The sequence below is a fragment of the Theropithecus gelada genome, chromosome 14 (assembly GCF_003255815.1).
Source record: "Theropithecus gelada isolate Dixy chromosome 14, Tgel_1.0, whole genome shotgun sequence".
Taxonomy (NCBI): domain Eukaryota; kingdom Metazoa; phylum Chordata; class Mammalia; order Primates; family Cercopithecidae; genus Theropithecus; species Theropithecus gelada.
In genome coordinates, this window is record NC_037682.1 from 444,416 (window position 1) to 462,744 (window position 18,329).

Sequence of the window (18,329 nt, forward strand, 5' to 3'; positions counted from 1 at the left end):
GGCCCTGCCCTCCCGCCTGGGGGACAAAGCGAGACCCCGTAAAAAAAAAAAAAAAAAAAAAAATCACCCTTCTAAATCACCTGAAACCATCTCAGATAGTCAGGGTTCACGGCTCCCTTTCCCGAACCCTCCCAGGAGCCCCTCGTGTGTGCCCAGGTCCTGCGTGCTGTTGTGGCCCAGGCTCACCTGGAGCAACTCGACTCTTCCTTACAGCCTCATGAACCTTTCAGTTCCTAAAGCTGCTTAGCCTGTGAAAGGAAAATGAATCTGAGGGCCCAAAAATCACTAATCTAAAGGGAAAAAAGCTGGGAACTGCTTAGGGCAAACCTGCCTCCCCTTCTATTCAAAGTCACCCCTCTGCTCACTGAGATAAGTGCATATCTGATGGCCTCCTTTGGGGAGGCTATTCAGAAACCCAAAAGAATACAAGTTTGTCTCTCACCTACCTGTGACCTGGAATCCCCCTCCCTGCTTTGAGTTGTCCCGCCTCTCCCGACGGAACCAACGTTCATCTTACATATATTGATGTCTCCTGTCTCCCTAAAATGTATAAAACCAAGCTGTGTCCCGACCACCTTGGGCACATGTCGTCAAGACCTCCTGAGGCTGTGTCATGGGCGTGCGTCCTCAACCTTGGCAAAATAAACTTTCTAAATTGACTGAGACCATCTCAGATATTCGGGGTTCACAAGCCCATGTATGTGGACGTCCCCTGGGGTAGTGCCCCTCCTCCACTGAGCTCACCCGCGTCCTCCTGTGCGTTTTCTTCAGAAGAAATTTCACAGCTACTTGGTCCACACATGCCGGCCCTACAGGAACCGCTGTTATCCACAGGCACATGGGCGGTGTACCTGCTGGGGTGTGTGGAGAGAACCAGGCTCCTCTCCTAATTCCCGCTCAGTTAATAACAAAGGTCGACAAGTTGAGAAATTTGCTAACCCTAACCTTAACCCTAACCACAACCCCAACCCCAATCCCAAACTTAACCTTAACCCAACCCTAACTCCAACCCCAACCCCAACCCTAACCCTAAACCCTAACCCCAACTCTAACCCTAAACCGAACCCGAACCCGAACCCAAACCCGGACTCGGACCCAGACCCTAACCCCTGACCCTGACCCCTGACCCTTGACCCTGACCCGGACCTAGACCCTGACCCTGACCCGGACCCTGACCCTGACCCGGACCCTAACCCGGACCCTGACGCTGACCCGCACCCTGACCTGGACCCTGACCCTGACCGGACCCTAACCCTGACCCTGACCCCAACCCAAACACTGATCCCGAACCGAACATGAACCCCAACCCGAACCTCAACCCCAACCTGAACCCAAACCCGAACCCCAACCCGAACCCTAACCCTTAACCCCAACTCTAACCAGAACCCTAACCCTAACCCGAACCCGAACCTGAACCCGAACCATAACCCCTAACCCGAACCCTAACCCGAACCCTGACCCTGACCCTAACCCTGACCCAGACCTCACCCTGACCCTGACCTTACCCCTAACCCTGACCCTGACCCTAACCCGTAACCCTAACCCTACCCCTAGCCCTACACCTAACCCTACCCCTACCCCTAACCCTGACCCTGACCTTACCCCTAACCCTGACCCTGACCCTGACCTTACCCCTAACCCTGACCCTGACCTTACCCCTCACCCTGACCCTGACCCTGACCTTACCCCAACCCTAACCCTGACCCTGACCTTACCCCAACCCTGACCCTGACCCTGACCCAACCCGACCCTGACCTGACCTGAACCTGACCCGACCCGACCCTGACCCGAACCCAACCCGATCCTGAACCCTAATCCAAACCCTAACCCTAACCCAGCCCTACTGTATCCCTAACTCCTAACCAGTGCTGAGCCCTAACCCTTAACCCCTTACCATAACCATAATCCTCATCCTAACCCTTACCCTAGCCTTATTTCCATCCCGCATACTTTGTCCACGATGGGATTTTATTTCATTGTTTGGAGTAGGTGTAAATCTCTGCCCATTTAGGAGTCCTTCACTGTAACAAGGACCTTGGTCTTCCAGAGACCCTAAACGCGAGTGGCCATCAGCCACCAGGTGGCAGCAGGGGCCCTTTGTATTTGGACCGTGTGGCTCAGCCAGAGGACTGGACTGGGAAACCCCTACTCATGGCCTCTCTTGGGGTGGTTTTGTTAGGTGACTCCAGGTGTCCCAACCTCCTGTGTCCATTGTAATATGTCCTGGGACCATCTCCCCAGGGCCTTCGACCTCTCCTTGCTGTCCTGGCTACTGATGTACCTCCAGCCTCTCCCATTCCTCACTTCCTGCTCAGACCTGGCCCCGGCATGGCCAGCTCTATGTCTCTCGGACCCTCTCAGGCCACCTTCTCTCTTCTAGGCACTGCCACTGGGCTGCTCCTCACCCCACAGATCCACAGTCCCCAGGCAGTCCTACGGCAGTGTCCACTGGTGCAGCCTGCACCCCCTTCCCCCAGTCAGCCACCCCCATCTGAGTACTTAGGAGGTCCCTGCCTGATTAGAGACCTCCAGATGCAAACCCTGATCACACAGCACAGGGATAAGAGGAGGGATTCCTACCTCAAAAGAAAGGCATGGGACCAAGCCCAGATCCCACCACCCTCGGCCTCAAGGGCAGGCATGACTAGAGGCCCTTGGTGACCAGGACCCGCTGCCTTCTTCACCGACCGGCTGGCATGGCCTCCCTCACCAGCGTTCCCTCCTAACACACCTGTTCTCTCTGACACACCCTAAAGCCACTTGCCAACCACCTGTCACACAGCCATCCCATGCCTGTTGCTGCTTGGCACCCACTGGGAGACAGGGATGTGAATAAACCTCATCTGAGCTGGCTGCCAGATCCTAATGGGCAGGTCCGGTCTGCCCTGTGGGAGAGGTGCTGCCCGGTGAGGCATAAAATCCCGGGATTCTGGCTGGAGGCAGCTCCTGAGATTGCTGGCATGAAGGGGAGCCGTGCCCTCCTGCTGATGGCCCTCACCCTGTTCTGCATCTGCCGTGAGTCTGTGCCACTGGGGTTTCCAGAACATTCAGGGGCAGGGGGGTTGGGGGTACCTGAGAAGGTAAAATCCTGGCATTAGGCCCCCGCAGTGAACATTCCACCTGCACCTGTCACAGAAGTGGGTAAGGACCCTGCAGAACCCGTGCCCACCCAACTCCACCCCAACCGAAGACAAAGCCCAGCTGACCCTACCCCAGCCCCATCCAGCCTGACCTGGCCCTTCAAGCCCCTGGTCAGACCAGCTTCTCATCGGGGGAAATTCCCCCACACCAGGGGCTTAACTTTCCTTCCCTGGTGATCCCAGGGAATGCTGAGTGGAAACTGGAGCAGCTAAGATTAAGGGGGATGTGAAGGGGTCTTTGGGCAAGGTGGAGTTGGGGGTGTTGTGGAGGAAGCCCTGGGGAGGAGGGGTGGGCATTGAAGGGGAAGGTCTGGAGACCATGGAGGTTGGAGCCCCGGGGCAGGTCTGGGGCTGTGGTTGCACCGGAGTCACCCTGTCCTGTCTTGGCATCATCTCGCTCGTGATGCAGGGCTGGCCACAGGGGAGGACTGCAATGAGTTTTTCATGGACTTCCTGCAAACACTACTGGTGGGGACCCCAGAGGAGCTCTATGAGGGGCCCTTGGGCAAGTACAATGTCAACGAAGATGCCAAGGCAGCAATGACTGAACTCAAGTCCTGCATAGACGGCCTGCAGCCAATGCACAAGGCAGAGCTGATCAAGTTGCTGGTATGAGGGCGGGGGGGGCACACCATTTTCTAAAGACCTGCAGCCTTACCAAGATCAGCCAACACAGCACCCCCACAGCCTACCACCTACAGACATCACACCACCCACAGACATTGAACCCGCATCAGCCAGCTCAGGTGGGCACCCCAGACCTCCTGTCCACAGAGCGGCCCCCAGACTCCATAGACCTGCTCCTCCCCAGTCTGTGGGCTACTCCTCCACGCACACATGTGAACATACACAGAGATCCAAACACAGGTGCAGACATGCAATGCACACTGCGTGCACACATGTATAAACACATTCACACACGCATGCTCACACTGGGATACGCACACACATACATGTGTGTACACCATCATGCATGCACACACACCACTCAGCTGCTGGGAGGAGATGGGCAGCAATATGCCAGATCCCCCCACAGAGGGCCTTGCTTGCCTGATGGAGCTGTGGCTCTCCGCTTATTGATCACAGCCCTCTTAGTCCACGTGTGTCTGCCTTCCAGGTGCATGTGCTGGGCAGTCAGGACGGTGCCTAAGTGGACCTCAGACATGGCTCAGCCATAGGACCTGCCACACAAGCAGCCATGGACACGCCGCCCACTACCACCTCCCCACATGGAAATTTACCCTCAAACCGTGTAATCAATAAAGCCTTCCGCAGCTCAGGCTCTGGTTCCTCTCTCTCCCCCCACAGACGGACACACAAATGGGGACATTGAGAACATACTCAGGGACACAGCCACACAGACCCACAGACAGAGGGTCCTGCTCAAGGAGTACATGTGTGAAGGTCCTCTACAGAGGGGCACACAGGGTCCACACAGGAGCAGGCACACCACAGGCAAGACCCAAAATGGAAATCCAGGCAGACACCATGTAGGCAGGGGGACAGAGCACAGAGCCAGACAGCACCATGTGGACAGAGGGCGTCCAGAGGGAGACGGGCGGCAGAGGCAGCAGTATGAGGTGGGAGAGACAGGGAGCCCCAGAAAGAGGAAGTGTCCAGGACTGGGTGGACACAGACCCCATGTCGCCCATGGGCTAGGTCAGGGCGGAGGTTGCTCAGCATCTGAAAGCTGGTGTCGTAAGACAATAGCTGTGTGCAAAAAACAGTCACACAGGCAGCTCAGGTCCAGCGGGTTTGAGAACAATCTCTCTTCCCAAAGTCGTCCAAGGAAAGAGTCTGCCTAGAAGACACTGGGAGGGGCTCAAGCCCCAAGACGACCCCGGACAAGGCCAAGAGAAAAAAAGGTACACCCGTGTCCAAGGGGGATGGGAGCCACAGGTGAGCAGCCTCTGAGGAGGTCAGCCAGGGCAGCAGCAGCGCCCACAATGACTCACGCCCACCACAACCAGCACAGACCCTAATCCTGACCCTGGTTCCCAGGCTCTCCCACAGCCAGAACCTTCCAGCACCTCAGTTTCCCAATCTATGGTCTCTTCTGGGGGCACAGCTGAGTGGAACTGACACATCCTTGGCCACCCTGGGTGCTGAGCCCTGAAACTTCACTGCCCTGGCCCCTCTCTGCACACCTCTGTCCTGTCTGAGCCTGGCCAGGAGGCCATGCAGTGCTGTCTGGCTCTGTGCTCTGTCCACCTGCCTAGATGGTCTCTGCCTGGATTTCCATTTGGCTGACGAAGCCCTAGGAGGGGGCCCTGGAGGACTTGGTTACAGGGGACCTGGTGAGGGGACCCAGTGAGGGGGACTTCATGAGGGGATGCCTGGCTGAGGGGACCTGGTGAGAGAAACATGGTGAGGGGGCCTGGTGAGGGGTGGTCTGGTGAGGGAACTTAGGGGAACCTGGTGAGGGGACATGGGGGGGGCCTTGGTGAGGGGACCTGGCGAGGAGTACCTGGTGAGGGGACGTGGCCAAGGAAACATGGCGAGGAGGACTTGGTGAGGGGACCTGGCGAGGAGTACCTGGTGAGGGGACGTGGTGAGGGGAACCTGGTGAGGGGACATGGTGAGGGAACCTGGTGAGGGGAACCTGGTGAGGGGACATGGGGGGGGCCTTGGTGAGGGGATGTGGCGAGGAGTACCTGGTGAGGGGACCTGGCGAGGAGTACCTGGTGAGGGGACGTGGTGAGGGGAGATGGTGAGGGGAACCTGGTGAGGGGAGATGGCCAAGGAAACCTGGCGAGGAGGACCTGGTGAGTGGACATGGTGGTGGGAGGCCTGGTGAGGGGAACCTGGTCGGGGGGACTTATAGGGGTGTCCTGTTGGCGGAACCTGGTGAGGGGACCTGGTGGTGAGATCTGGTGAGGGGATCAAAGGCAGAGGCCATTGTCTTGGTCACACAGACAGAATCTGGAACCCGTCATCCCACAGAGCCACATTCTAGAGCTTAGACTGGGGGCCTCTCCCCAGTTCTGTAAGCCCCTGAAGAGAGAAGGCCTTTCTCTCCATGCTCCTTTTACAGGAACTCCCTGGCACCAAGGCCAGGGGGCACAGGACGGTCTCTGAGGAGGATGGGTCCGTAGGCTGCTCTGAGTGCTGTCCCTGCGCCGAAGAAGTTATAGTTCCCTCCTGGGGGGCCCCCTCCCTGCCCCTCAGCACAGCCTCAATCAAGAAGTTCCCCGTCTTTGATCACCACTCTAAGTAGGAGAAACCCGCCCAGGGCTCCCTCAGAGCCGAAAACGGTGGTGAGTTGAGGGCCAGCATGGACAGTAGCTCTGGGATACAGTTAAGCTGGTGAGGAGCTCACAGTCCCATGCAGCAAGCGCCTACCATCCCTTACTCCCGGCTCCCAGCTGGAGATCCCCACTGAGGACGCTGTGGCAGGTTCAGCAGGTCTACCCCTCAGTGTCAGCAAGAGCAGGGACGGGGGCATCAGGGGCCGGCCTGGGACAGGGTCGGGCCTCCCAGCACCTGGTAAGCCTCTCACTTATGGACAGAGCTGGCCATGACGGAGGAGGTATGGATGGGCACCTGGAGGCCCCATCGCCCCCGGGGACCCATCATGGCCCTCTACAGCAGCCCTGGACCCAAGTACCTGATTCCACCAACAACTGGTAAGAGCCTGAGAGCCTGGGAGGGTCAGGAGCCAGGCGGGCAGGTGGGGGGGCCGGGAAGGGCCTGGGGCTCGATCCCTGACTCCCCGCGGGGAGAAGGGCAGGTCCAGGCTGCTCAGGGCCCACTGTGTCTACAGGCTTCGTGAAGCACACGCCCACCAAGCTCCGTGCACCAGCCTACAGCTTCCGCGGGGCCCCCATGCTCCTGGCAGAGAACTGCTCCCCAGGACCCCGTTATAACGTAAACCCCAAGATACTGAGGACTGGCAAGGACCTTGGCCCTGCCTACTCCATCCTGGGGCGCTACCACAGCAAGACTCTGCTGACCCCCGGCCCAGGTTAGTGACCCTGTCTCAGGCTCCTGCCCTGCGCAGCCCCGGGCCTGCCCCTCCCTGCTGGGTGCCCCTAACCTCATGGCAGCAAGGGTGTGAGAGAGCTCAGCCGTCCTGGCTCCTCCTGTCCCATCTTTCTCTCTTGAAGGGCCACCATCACACCTGGGCAGAGAAGACTCTGGCCCTAGAACCCAGCTTCGACCTGGACCTTTCTCTGCCAGGCCAACGTCACACCCCACTCTCCCTGCTCAAAAATGGCCCTTGTCTCCCCAGCCCCAAAGTCAGTATTTCCATCCTGGACACCCCCTGACCAGACTTGGTCACCACCTGTGTTGGAGCCCAGAGGCCCTATGCCTGGAATGTTGGGGAGTCCTCCTCGAGCCCCCAAACTGGGCTGCATACCCACCTGCTTGTCCCAGCAACCCCCTTGGCTCCTTGTCCAGGTGACTACTTTCCAGAGAAATCCACCAAATACGTGTTCGACTCAGCGCCCAGCCACTCCATCTCCGCCCGAACAAAGACGTTCCGAGTGGACAGCACCCCAGGTCTGCAGCAGCCCCAACCACCCTCAGCCAAATGGACCTGTGGATCCTGAGTGGGGTGGGTGAGATGGGGCAGCCTGACGGCTGATCTCCAGAGTTGGGGGAACCCAGGGAAGGAGCGGTGGGCCCTGTTCCGGCCTGAGGCTCCACGTCCAGAGTTGGGGGGAACCCAGGGAAGGAGCTGTGGGCCATGTTCCGGCCTGAGGCTCCAGTCCAGAGTTGGGGGAGCCCCAGGGAAGCGGTGGGCCCTGTTCCGGCCTGAGGCTCCCGTCCAGAGTTGGGGGAGCCCCAGGGAGGGAGCGGTGGGGCCTGTTCCACCCTGAGGCTCCTGTCCACCCTGAGGCTCCCGTCCACCCTGCAGGCCCCGCTGCATACATGCTGCCCATGGTGATGGGGCCCAACACTGTCGGCAAGGTCTCCCAGCCCTCCTTTTCCATCAAGGGCCGCAGCAAGCTGGGCAGCTTCAGCGACGACCTACACAAGGCAAGGGTCACCCCAGCTGAGAACGGAGAATCACCCCCAGTCATCTGAACCCTCCCCCAGAACCCAGGACCCACCAGCTCGGCCCTGCCTTGCCAATGCCCCTCAGCCCTCTCAGCCCTTCATCCTCTGGGTGCCTGCCACATGCTGGGGTCATGCTGCAGTGCTGAGGAGGGGCAGGCAATAGGCCAGAAGGGAGAGGCCCAGGCCCCAGCTTGGACAGTGCTGAGGACAAGAGATGGGGTTTATGAAGCACTGCCTGGAGAGAGAGAGGCAATCTTAGACAGGATGGCATGGAAAGAAGGGGAGGAGGAAAAAATAAACCATGAGCTGTTTGCGGGAGGAGGGTCCTGGCTTCAGAAACAGCCAGTGCGAAGGCCCTGGGTGGCACATGCCTGAGAGCTTGAGGGGCCTGAGATGGGAAAGCAGCATCGTGGCACCCAGCAGCCCTTGTCCACATTGGTTTTGCCAGCCCCAGGCCCTCAGGTCCAGCGGGGCAGCGACAGCCTCTCTCACACAGGCTCAGGGATGTTCCCAGGACTGGCACACACGGGGGAGGTCATTGCCAGCGTGAGGCTGAAATGGAGGAAGCGACCCCCGCATGAGAAGGTGCCCCACAAGCAGGGGGGTGTGGTCTCCACAGTGTGACAGAAGACAGAAGGGGACCCTGATGCACGGGCACCAACTTGTAGCTGACCCTGTTGACCCGGCCTGAGACCCTCTGTCCAAGTTTGCTCCCTGTCCTCTAGGGCCATGCGCCCTGGGTAGGCCGAGTTTGTCTGAGCCTCCTTTACCTCTCAGACCCCAGGTCCCGCAGCCTACCACCAGACTGACGTGCAGGTGACCAAGTTCAAGGCTCCGCAGTACACCATGGCTGCCCGTGTAGAGCCCCCAGGGGACAAGACCCTCAAGCCAGGACCAGGCGCCCACAGCCCTGAGAAGGTCCAGGAAGAGCACAGCTCAGAGGGGTCAGGGTGGGGTCGGGGGCCTGACCCAGAGGAACGTGTAGGAAAGAGCAGGGGAGGGGGGTTGGGACACAGACAAGGGAAACAGCGTTGGGCTATGGAAGGACACAGCCAAGAGGGGGTGGAGGGGTGGGTGGGGAGGGGAGGCACCTGCACCCTGAGGACCCTGTATACTTCCAGCACTAGCCCCACAGGTAACCCTTCAGGGACAGGAGGCAGAGGCCTTGCCCTTTTCCCTAGACACCGTGACAGCTACTACTGCTGAGTCCTCTGTGTTCAAACTGGGAGCACAGCTGCTGGCCACCTTGGCCCCAGGTTCCGGAAGGACAGCAGCCCAGCCCCAGCCAGGGCAGAGACCTGCAGGTGGGGGCAGGGGTGCTGGCTCTTATCATAGCCCCTCCTCTCCCAGGTGACCCTGACCAAGCCCTGCGCCCCAGTTGTCACCTTTGGCATCAAACACTCTGACTACATGGTTCCCCTGGTGGTTGATGTGGAGTAGCTCCATCACGCCCAGCGTCTGCACAAGAGATCCACCAGGCCACAGAGCTCGAGGCTGTCTTCACCAGCTGGGCTGGGCCAGCCTGGCCCTGCAGGGCAGAGCACGCTTGTTTGGGCAACTGTAACCAGTTACTTTTTTCTTATGCTATTTTAACATATGTTAATCTTGTTTTCTGCTGTGCCGAAATTATTTAATAAATCACATTGCATTAATGAGGTTTGTCTTGGTGAAAAGATCAGGCTTTTCCAGAAAGGAGTCCCATGCGCTGTCAGCTCACATGGGTCCCATCCTGGCTTCTAGGGCCCAGGGTCAGCTTGGAGAGATGGGAGGGCCCAGGGTCAGCTTGGAGAGATGGGAGGGCCCAGGGTCTGTGTGGGGAGAGATGGGAGCGCCTGAGTGCCTCGGACACCCTGCTCCACACTGTCCCTCCTGATGCTTTCTGCCTTGAACCCAAAGACGCTGCAGCCTGTGGGTCTCCTGAATAATGAGGCAAAAGTGATGCCACCAGGCTTCTGAGGCCAGGCATACAACATGCCAAGGAAACAGCTTCTGCCTGGACACCAGAGCCCACCCTACCCCCACCCTTCTGCCACGTGTCCATGTTTGCTCCAGCACCAGCCATCATGTTGTGAGGAAGCCCAACCATGGTGAGACTGAATGCTTCGTCTCAGGCACTCAGCCCGGCCACAGGCACTCAGGCCGGCCAGGCCCTCCACTCACCAGCACTGACCTCTGGACCTGTGAGTGACCCTTCAAGTGAAGGCAGCCCCAGGACCACATCTCCCAGTGAGGCCTCGACATTATACAGCAAAGACGGCCAACCCTGAGGCAGTGCCCCGTCTCCAATTCAATGAGACACGATAAATCATTGCTATTTTAAGTGAAGCTTTAGGGTGACCTGTTACACATCAATGGGTAATACAGGGAGTACAAGGAATACATGGACAGGGAAGGTAGGGTGTCCGCTGAGCCTGAAGAGGGGGATCTCCAGAGGCTGTCCAGGAGTCCAAGGCCAAGCCTCAAGAAGTGGAGGCTGGATTTCAACTCAGCCTTTCAGGGAGGTCATTTTAGGACAGGTGACCTTGACAGACACACTGGTAGGACCATCACCTGCACCTGTATAAAGCACAATACAGCTGCTGACCCTCACTTAGCTGTGATCATGCCAGGCTGTGGATTCAAAGAACTTTATGTTTACTTTTTTTTTTTTTTTTTTGGAGACGGAGTCTCGCTCTGTCACCCAGGCTGGAGTGCAGTGGCGCAATCTCAGCTCACTGCAGCTCACTGCAACCTCCATCTTCCAGGTTCAAGTGATTCTCCTGCCTCAGCCTCCTGAGTAGCTGGGACTACAGGCACGTGCCACCACACCCGGCTAATTTTCCTATTTCTAGTAGAGACGGGGTTTCACTATGTTGGTCAGGCTGGTCTCGAACTCCTGACCTTGTGATTCACCCACCTTGACCTCCCAAAGTGTTGAGATCACAGGCATGAGCCACTGCGCCCGGCCTCCTCCCTTATTCCCTAAGTGGTGATGCTATCAGGAACCCCATCTGCGTTTCAGGAACTTGGACAGGGAAAGGTAACACAGCAGGAAGTGGGTGTGTGGGGCAAAGGAAGAGAGATCAGATTGTTACTGTGTCTACGTAGAAAAGGAAGACAAAAGAAACTCCATTTTGATCTGTACAAAGAAAAATTGTTCTGCTTTGAGATGCTATTAATCTGTAACGTTAGCCCCAATCCTGTGCTCACAGAAACATGTGCTGTATGGAATCAAGGTTTAAGGGATTTACGGCTGTGCAGGATGCACGCTTGGTAACAGTCATCACCATTCTCCATTCTCTATTAACCAGGGACACAATGCACTGCGGAAAGCCGCAGGCACCTCCGCCCGAGAGCGCCTGGGTATTGTCCAAGGATTCCCCCAACTGAGACAGCCTGAGATATGGCCTCCTGGCAAGGGAAGGCCTTACTGTCCCCCAGCCCAACACCCGTACACGGTCTGTGCTGAGGAGGATTCGTAAAAGAGCAAGGCCTGTTTCCCACATGTCCCTGGGAACAGAATGTCTCGGTGTAAAGCCAACTATTCGTTTATTCTAAGATAGGAGAAAACTGCCCTGTGGCTAGAGGCAAAATATGCCAGTGGTGATACTGCCCTGTTACTCTTTGCTACACTAAGATGCTTGGGTAAAGAGAAACCTAAATCTAGCCTACATGCACATCCGGGCACAGTACCTGAACTTATTCATGATGCATATTCCTTTACTCACATGTTTTCCTGCTGACCTTCTCCCCACCATCACTCTGTTCACCCTGTTCTCCTGCCTCACTCTCCTTGCCGAGATAGTGAAAATAGTAATCAATAAACACTGAAGGAACTCGGAGACCGGCGCCGGTGCAGGTCCTCGCATGCTGAGTGTGCCAGTCCCCTGGTCCCACTGTTCTTTCTCTATACTTTGTCTCTGTGTCTTCTTTCTTTCCTCAGTCTCTCGTCCCACCTGACGAGAAATACCCACAGGTGTGGAGGGCAGGCCCCTTTCAGGTGAGTCTGTGGCTGCTCTGCCCAAAGTCAATCCTGAGGGGGTGAATAAGGGACAGGGTTTACAGCACCAGTGCCCATGGCCAGCCTATGGACCAGGGTGAGCTGCAGACAAAATTCCCTCAAATCCCAAGGAAATCAGGACAACAGAGACCACGTGATTAGTTCTTAATGAGGTTACGTGTACTACAAAATTTTATTGTTAACGTTTCTCATCCTGAAATTATGGGATACAGCCTAGCAGTTTGTCCTTACTTGGCAGAGTGTGTAACCCTGGCTCTCATACTGAGCCCCCAAGACTCCTTTTGGTTTTACTGGTGTCAGGGATTATAGTCAGCAAACCCCACTCATTTACAGGGTCAGGTGCACAGGGCTTAGCTGGAGGGTTAGGGTCAGGGCCCCTCAAGAACTCTGGTCGGGCACAGCAGCAGCAGGGTTGCCACTCTCCCTTTATGGAATCCTTCTTAATACAACAAGAGGCCGGGCGTGGTGGCTCAAGCCTGTAATCCCAGCACTTTGGGAGGCCGAGACGGGCGGATCACGAGGTCAGGAGATCGAGACCATCCTGCCTGACACGGTGAAACCCTGTCTCTACTAAAAAACACAAAAAACTAGCCGGGCGAGGTGGCGGGCGCCTGTAGTCCCAGCTACTCCGGAGGCTGAAGCAGGAGAATGGCGTGAACCCGGGAGGCGGAGCTTGCAGTGAGCTGAGATCCGGCCACTGCACCTCAGCCTGGGTGGCAGAGCGAGACTCCGTCTCAAAAAAAAAAAAAAAAAAAAAAAATACAACAAGAGTGAGAAGCAGAAAAGCAAACCACAAAGGAAGTCCAGCCTAGACCCCAAATTACCTGGGAGGGCTGCAAACAGCCATGGAGACAGGTGGGGAGGGAACACAGTGACTGAGACTCCGAGACAGCAAAGCACCTCTCCAGCGAAGGCCAGTCCGAGATGCAGCCTAACTTCCTAGTTCACATCAGCAAGGTGGGCGGGTACCACCATGGGAAGGGCACCTGGGGTATAGCTGGTTACCACAGCTCAACCACATTCCCCAAAATGGAGGTCAGCCCTCCATGGCCCAGGAAAATATGGGAGATAAAGGGTTGGCACCTGCAGTGACCAGATGGAGACCCAACGCAGGCAGCTGCTACCATGCTTGGTGACCAGGGTACAAGCCCCTGACGAGCTCGCCGTGGCAGACAAGCACACTGGTGCCTGAGGAACGACAGGGGCCTGCAAAGGGACATCCGAGAAGGGGGAAGCCAGCTGGGAGCAAGACCAGCCCAGCTAGGTTTCAGGGCAACAGCAAAGCCCCAGAGACATGGAGGCAGGTGAGTCCACCTTGCTGGGTGAGAAGTGAGCTCGCACTGCATAGGGGAAGACGGTGGACCCCACTCCTCCAGGAGGCTGACAGCCTCAGCCAGGTACAAAGGAGGGCTCAGGTCACAAGGAAGGAGACTATGGTGAGCGTGCATGGAGAAAGGTGGGCTTGCTGTGTGGAAGGAAGAAGGAGGGGAGGGGAAGGGTGAGCAAAGTGGGGCTGCAGGTACCAGGCTGTGGCTGATCTGTGGTCAGCCTGGAGCTCAGAGGCAGTTCTGGATTGACAGGACACACAGTGTGGCCACATAGGTTGCGGGACAGTGACCCCATAGTCCTCAGGGAATGACTGGGAGGCAGAAGATTGGAACAGGACAGAGAAGGGCACAGAGCTTTAAAGGTGTTTTTAGGCCAAGGCGGCAAGGACCTCATCTTGAGGTGGGGAAAAGCCGTTGCCCTGCCAGTCCAGTTGTTTGAACATGAGCCCAGCCCAGTGGACAGGGAAGGCCCAGGGAGAGGTGGGTAGGGAGGGCATCCTGCAGAGGCTGGGGACAAGGAGGATGGCACAGAACGCCATCACAGCCAGAGGAGTCTGGCAGGGCTTGGCAGAGGCGCCAGAGTTACCAGCAAGCTAGATGGCAACAACTGATAGCCTCTCAGGAACCTTCTTGTGTAGACCCACAGTGGCTCCCCGGCCCTGCCTGCTTTGCCTGACTCTGAAATGCCAGAGAGGCCCATTTCTAGGTCTGTTCTTCTGAAAACACATCTCTGGTGCTGGGTAGATTCTGAATCCTGAGAATACAAGTTTCTGCTCCTGGATACACAGTCACAGGACCCAGAAGGATCCCGCCCAGTGGCTAGGCCAAGGCTGCAGTCCACTCCTTCATCCACAACCCGTTCTCCCCAGGGGTCTCACTTCATCCACAGGACTGGAGAGTAGGCACAGAGAACTCACAGCAGGGTGGCCCGCACTGGTCTCCCGTGCTCAGCAACCATGGCCAGGAGTAACTGCCATCTCCAGGCTGAGAAGCCTCAGTTGGAGGAGATAGCACCCACTTAGGGTTCACAGCCCCTTCCTGTGTCAGTTCCAGGAACCTTGGATCACAGACATGGCCTCATCCAGACAAGGACACGACCATGGAACCTTCAGATGTCAGCGTCCCAAGAGCTGGGAGAAAGGCTGCAGGCCACAGGTGGCCACGCCTGGGATTCAACAGTTGCTCTGCTCAGACCTGGCTCCTCCAGACACGCTGCGGCCCCAGCTCTGCTTGTGTCTCTAGCACCTGGGGGAGGGGGGAGGGGCTGGGCCTTGGTTTCCCCGAGAGAGTCCCTTCCACACATGGGACCAGCCAACATGAGCTCATCAGGTCACAGGCAGCCGCAGCCTCCTGCCACACAGAAAGGATTCCTGGCCCACGATTATAATTTCAAAGGAGTACTTTGTAGGTAAGTCCTCTGGAGCCCAAGATGCCAGGCAGGGAAGACAATGGCTGCCCTTGGCACCCACAGACACCAGCTCCCACTGTCTCACGTCCTTGCCCTCGACAAGAAGTAGGAGAGGATGAAGAAGGCCACAATTAGACCCACAGCCATGCCACATAGAAGCTTCCGGTTGTCTCGTCCGGACCTTGCCATTGCGGAAAAGCGCTTCACACTCCCAGTAAGCAGGCCGGTCATGCTTGTGAAATCCGAGTCCTAAGGGAAGAATCCCGGCAAGATCACACAGAAGTGGTGATTTGACCACCCACCCGCACCAGTGCTGAAGGAGACACTGCAAGCTCTGTAGCAGGTAGTGCTGGGGGCAGGGCACTGATTCGCGCACACCATGGGCCCTTACCATGCCATCCAGGTACCGGTTCTGATCCTCTGCATCCCTATCGATGTCCAGGGCGAGCTGTTCAGCACACAGAGAGGGCAGGGTTGGGCCAGAGCAGACACATAATACAGCACTCACCCTTCCCAGACCAGACAAACCCTGCCAACAACTCTGCCACACACAGTGGGGCAGCAGCAGGAAGGTCCAGGTGTCAGCTGGGGCCTCATGCAGGTGAGCACAGCCACGAATCGAACGAGGAGGACGGCAAACTGCCTGAAACTCCTCTGGGCCCTCTACCTTCCCTCTGATCCCCATTCCCCAAAGGCACCAGGTGGAGGTAAGAGGACAGACCACCACTGACCGATTTGAGCCTGGTGACTTTGGAGGCCAGGCTGTCGGCCATTCGCTTGTTCTCCCGGTCTAGAATCTCTTCCACAGCGCCCGGGCTCTGAGCTGAGAAAAGAGAGGGGCTGAGTGATTGCATCCATCGGTGAGCGAGGCCCCTGACCCCTCTCACTCCAACCACAACTGGGTGAGTCAGAAATCTAGGGGCCCTAACCTAGGTTCCAGCAGGTGAATCTTGCACATGTGAGACAGGCTGCATAAAGGACGATGTGTGCAAGGGCCTGTCATGTGAACACGTGTCCTGTGTACACATCCAGGTGGGGATGGGCCAGCACCCACAATGGGTTCAGTCCAACCAGCACCTTCTGAGACTGTGTAGAAAAAACTGGACCCAGCTCTGGGATGTTAGTAGGATGTGACACTTGCATCCAGGGAGGTCGCCATCTGTGTATGTGGAGCCCATTCTTATAGAAAAAGAGTAAACTCTGCTAAGAGCATAGGAAAGACTTGGGAAAAGTACCCAGCAGGGCAGCAGAAAGGCTCCTGCAGGGACGACCTTTGAGCTGGGTCCTGAAGAGGTGGCAAGGAACCAGGACAGAACATTGGGAAGGCCCTTTACCGCACAGAAAACAGCTGAGCAAAGTTCCCAATTCCCCGAGATGGGAGCTGAGGTCGACCAGGAGCGTGATCCCTGGTCTGCATCCCACACAGGGCTTCCTGCAACACCCAGGGCACAGCGCTTGCAGACGCCTGGCCTGTGACAGGCTGGGCCAGGTGATAAGGAATTTCTGTCACCTCAGGTGGGTGAGAACCACCTTCTCCCTAGCTTCAACGTAAGGAAGGGATGCCAGCGTCCTTCCAACCACTTCCTGTTCATTAATTCCTTTACTCATCATAACTCAGAAAGACAGGCACCAACATCCCACTTTGCAGAGAAGAACACGGGCTCCAGGAGGGGAAATGGGGCCACCGAGGCCCAAGTTAGTAGAGGCCTGCCTGACACCAGCGGAGCACAGCCTCTACCTCGGGGGCCTGGCCTCGGGACCTGTCGAATGCCGACTCCCGCTCACCCTGAACCCATGCAAAACGATCTCACAGGGAGCGGCGGGGAGTGGGGGGACCCCGCAGCTGCGCGACCCCTCGCTGGAGCTGCTGGGCCGCCCCGCCCGCCGTCCTTCCTAGCGGCAGTGCCGGCCGAAACCCGGCCCTGCTGGGACCCGGAAGGATCCGAACCGCCCCCCTGACACGGTCCTCCCCGCCGAGGCCAGAGGCAGGCGCACGCGGCTCTACAGGCAGCGGCGTCGGTTCCGGCCCGGCCCTGCCCCCAACGGCTCCGCTCCCGCGCGCTCACCCCGAGCCCAGTCCGCCATCGTGCCCTGCCCGGCTCCCCGACGCCAACACCGACGCGGCCACAGCCGCCTCAGACGTGGCGCAGTCACGGGGAACGGGCTTCCGGCCCCGCCCCCCGCCAGCGATGGCCCCGCCTCCGCGCCGACCACGCCCCTGGATGGCCCAGCCGCTTCCGCGTCGGGCTCGCGGATTTCCGGCTTAGGGCCGAGGGTGGGGAACCGCGGGGTCGCGGAAGCGATGGGCGTCGCTGTGACTTGTTTTCAGCACTGTCGCCCAGGCAGTGGCGCGATCTCAGCTCACTGCAGCCCGCGCCCGCCGGGCTCCCAAGGTGCTGGGATTACAGCAGCACCGCGGACGTGACGTTTGTTTGTTGTTCCTGTGAACGTGGGGCGGGGCGGGGCCGTTTGCTTGCTCAGTGCCAAGACGATGGTGGTGGAAAGACGCTGCCATGCGTTAGGTCCTAACGGTTAGGAAGGATTCACAGGCGGGTCATGAGGGAGGAGCAGGCCCCTCGGGCAGAAGCCCGCGAGGAGCCCTGGGTGTGGAGGGGGCAAGGGTGCCTCCTCTGTCAAGCGGAGATCGGCGCCTCGCTAGTGCCTGCGAGTGCGCGCCGCGTCGAATACAGGTGTGCAGAAAGCACTACAGGAAAGTGAAGCAGGGAAAGAGACTGGGAGGCGGCACGGGGAGTGGGGGCCGTAGACGCCTTTGCTCCCGGGCACTTGTTACAAGAGCGAGTGGACCGCGCTTCCTGTGCGTCACTGAATCCTCCTGATGGCCACTGAAACGGACACGCAGGATCTTTGCTTTTCAAGAGGGAACTGAGTCCAGGCCAGACTGGGTTGCTCCCCTTTCTCTCGGCCCCTCGCGGCCCTTCCACCTTTGCAAGTGCTGCTCCTTCTGCCTGGAGTGGCTCCTGCAGTCTTTTCCCGGCTCGCTTCCCATCCTCCAGTGTTAGCAAAAACAGCACTTCCTCGCTGCCCTTGCAGCCCAGCAGCCACCTTTTGCTTCTTTGGAAGCACAGCCCTGTGACCGCCTCATGTCCTTTTGTTTTTCCTTGTCTGCCTTCCCCTCTGGAACATAAGCGCCACAAAGGCAGGGACCTGGGAGTCCCGTTCGCCTGCATTCCCCAGCAAACGCCTAACGAACCCCATGGCCCGGGACTGAAAAGTCCTTTCCACTTCGGCTTTCCCCTCTACATCCCATCGGTTCTGTGGAGCTCGAGGGGCGTCACCGCGTGTGTGGCAGGGCGCGGTGGGGGCTGACATCCTTTCCTGTTGGAAATTCCGGCCCAAGAAGCCCCGGTCACAAGGAGGGGGGTCAGTTCGGTTCAGGGCGACTCGGCCCGACTCGGGTCTTAAAACCTCCGAGCCGCCAGTGCTGCCTC

The 18,329-nt window shown here is 58.0% G+C and overlaps 4 protein-coding genes across 7 annotated transcripts; 2 read left to right on the forward strand and 2 right to left on the reverse strand.

The window, feature by feature from the left end:
- Nucleotides 1–2,901: 2,901 nt before the first annotated feature.
- SCGB1C1 (secretoglobin family 1C member 1) lies at nt 2,902–4,414 on the forward strand. Its single transcript, XM_025357972.1, has 3 exons — nt 2,902–3,015; nt 3,550–3,749; nt 4,258–4,414. Exons 1-3 carry the CDS (start codon nt 2,961–2,963, stop codon nt 4,288–4,290), a joined length of 288 nt encoding a protein of 95 aa, XP_025213757.1. The 5' UTR covers nt 2,902–2,960; the 3' UTR covers nt 4,291–4,414.
- Nucleotides 4,415–6,657: 2,243 nt separating this feature from the next.
- Nucleotides 6,658–9,584, forward strand: ODF3 (outer dense fiber of sperm tails 3). 2 transcript variants are annotated; one of them, XM_025355954.1, is made up of 6 exons: nt 6,658–6,766; nt 6,904–7,104; nt 7,542–7,643; nt 8,002–8,123; nt 8,922–9,062; nt 9,495–9,584. In XM_025355954.1, exons 1-6 carry the CDS (start codon nt 6,658–6,660, stop codon nt 9,582–9,584), a joined length of 765 nt encoding a protein of 254 aa, XP_025211739.1. The 2 variants fall into 2 exon arrangements, with proteins under 2 accessions (XP_025211739.1, XP_025211740.1); XM_025355955.1 differs by lacking the exon at nt 8,922–9,062.
- A 2,697-nt stretch (nt 9,585–12,281) lies between these two features.
- Nucleotides 12,282–13,688, reverse strand: LOC112607343 (the record flags this gene model as incomplete). The annotated part of the gene is made up of 2 exons (XM_025358465.1): nt 12,282–12,599; nt 12,914–13,688. A coding segment is annotated over one exon (543 nt), but the record flags the coding sequence as incomplete, so codon positions are not given.
- Nucleotides 13,689–13,825: 137 nt separating this feature from the next.
- Nucleotides 13,826–17,071, reverse strand: BET1L (Bet1 golgi vesicular membrane trafficking protein like). Of its 3 annotated transcripts, none has more exons than XM_025355957.1 (4): nt 16,947–17,071; nt 15,612–15,703; nt 15,272–15,328; nt 13,826–15,129 (listed from the first exon to the last, which is right to left on the reverse strand). In XM_025355957.1, exons 1-4 carry the CDS (start codon nt 16,963–16,965, stop codon nt 14,962–14,964), a joined length of 336 nt encoding a protein of 111 aa, XP_025211742.1. In that variant the 5' UTR covers nt 16,966–17,071; the 3' UTR covers nt 13,826–14,961. The 3 variants fall into 3 exon arrangements, with proteins under 3 accessions (XP_025211742.1, XP_025211741.1, XP_025211743.1); XM_025355956.1 differs by having other exon boundaries at nt 13,826–14,974; nt 16,947–17,034; XM_025355958.1 differs by having other exon boundaries at nt 13,826–14,465; nt 16,947–17,023.
- Between the last annotated feature and the right edge of the window lie 1,258 nt (nt 17,072–18,329).

Bases quoted from the DNA above. Each gene is read 5' to 3' on its own strand.
- SCGB1C1 (XM_025357972.1), top strand. From the start codon at position 2,961: ATGAAGGGGAGCCGTGCCCTCCTGCTGATGGCCCTCACCCTGTTCTGC. The intron at 3,016-3,549 runs GTGAGTCTGTGC...CTCGTGATGCAG, and splicing joins CACCCTGTTCTGCATCTGCC to GGCTGGCCACAGGGGAGGAC. The intron at 3,750-4,257 runs GTATGAGGGCGG...TCTGCCTTCCAG, and splicing joins CAGAGCTGATCAAGTTGCTG to GTGCATGTGCTGGGCAGTCA.
- ODF3 (XM_025355954.1), top strand. From the start codon at position 6,658: ATGACGGAGGAGGTATGGATGGGCACCTGGAGGCCCCATCGCCCCCGG. The intron at 7,644-8,001 runs GTCTGCAGCAGC...TCCACCCTGCAG, and splicing joins CCGAGTGGACAGCACCCCAG to GCCCCGCTGCATACATGCTG. The intron at 8,124-8,921 runs GCAAGGGTCACC...TTTACCTCTCAG, and splicing joins TCAGCGACGACCTACACAAG to ACCCCAGGTCCCGCAGCCTA.
- BET1L (XM_025355956.1), bottom strand. The intron at 15,329-15,611 runs GTCAGTGGTGGT...TGTGCTGAACAG, and splicing joins AAGTCACCAGGCTCAAATCG to CTCGCCCTGGACATCGATAG. The intron at 14,975-15,271 runs GTAAGGGCCCAT...CTTCTTGTCGAG, and splicing joins ACCGGTACCTGGATGGCATG to GGCAAGGACGTGAGACAGTG.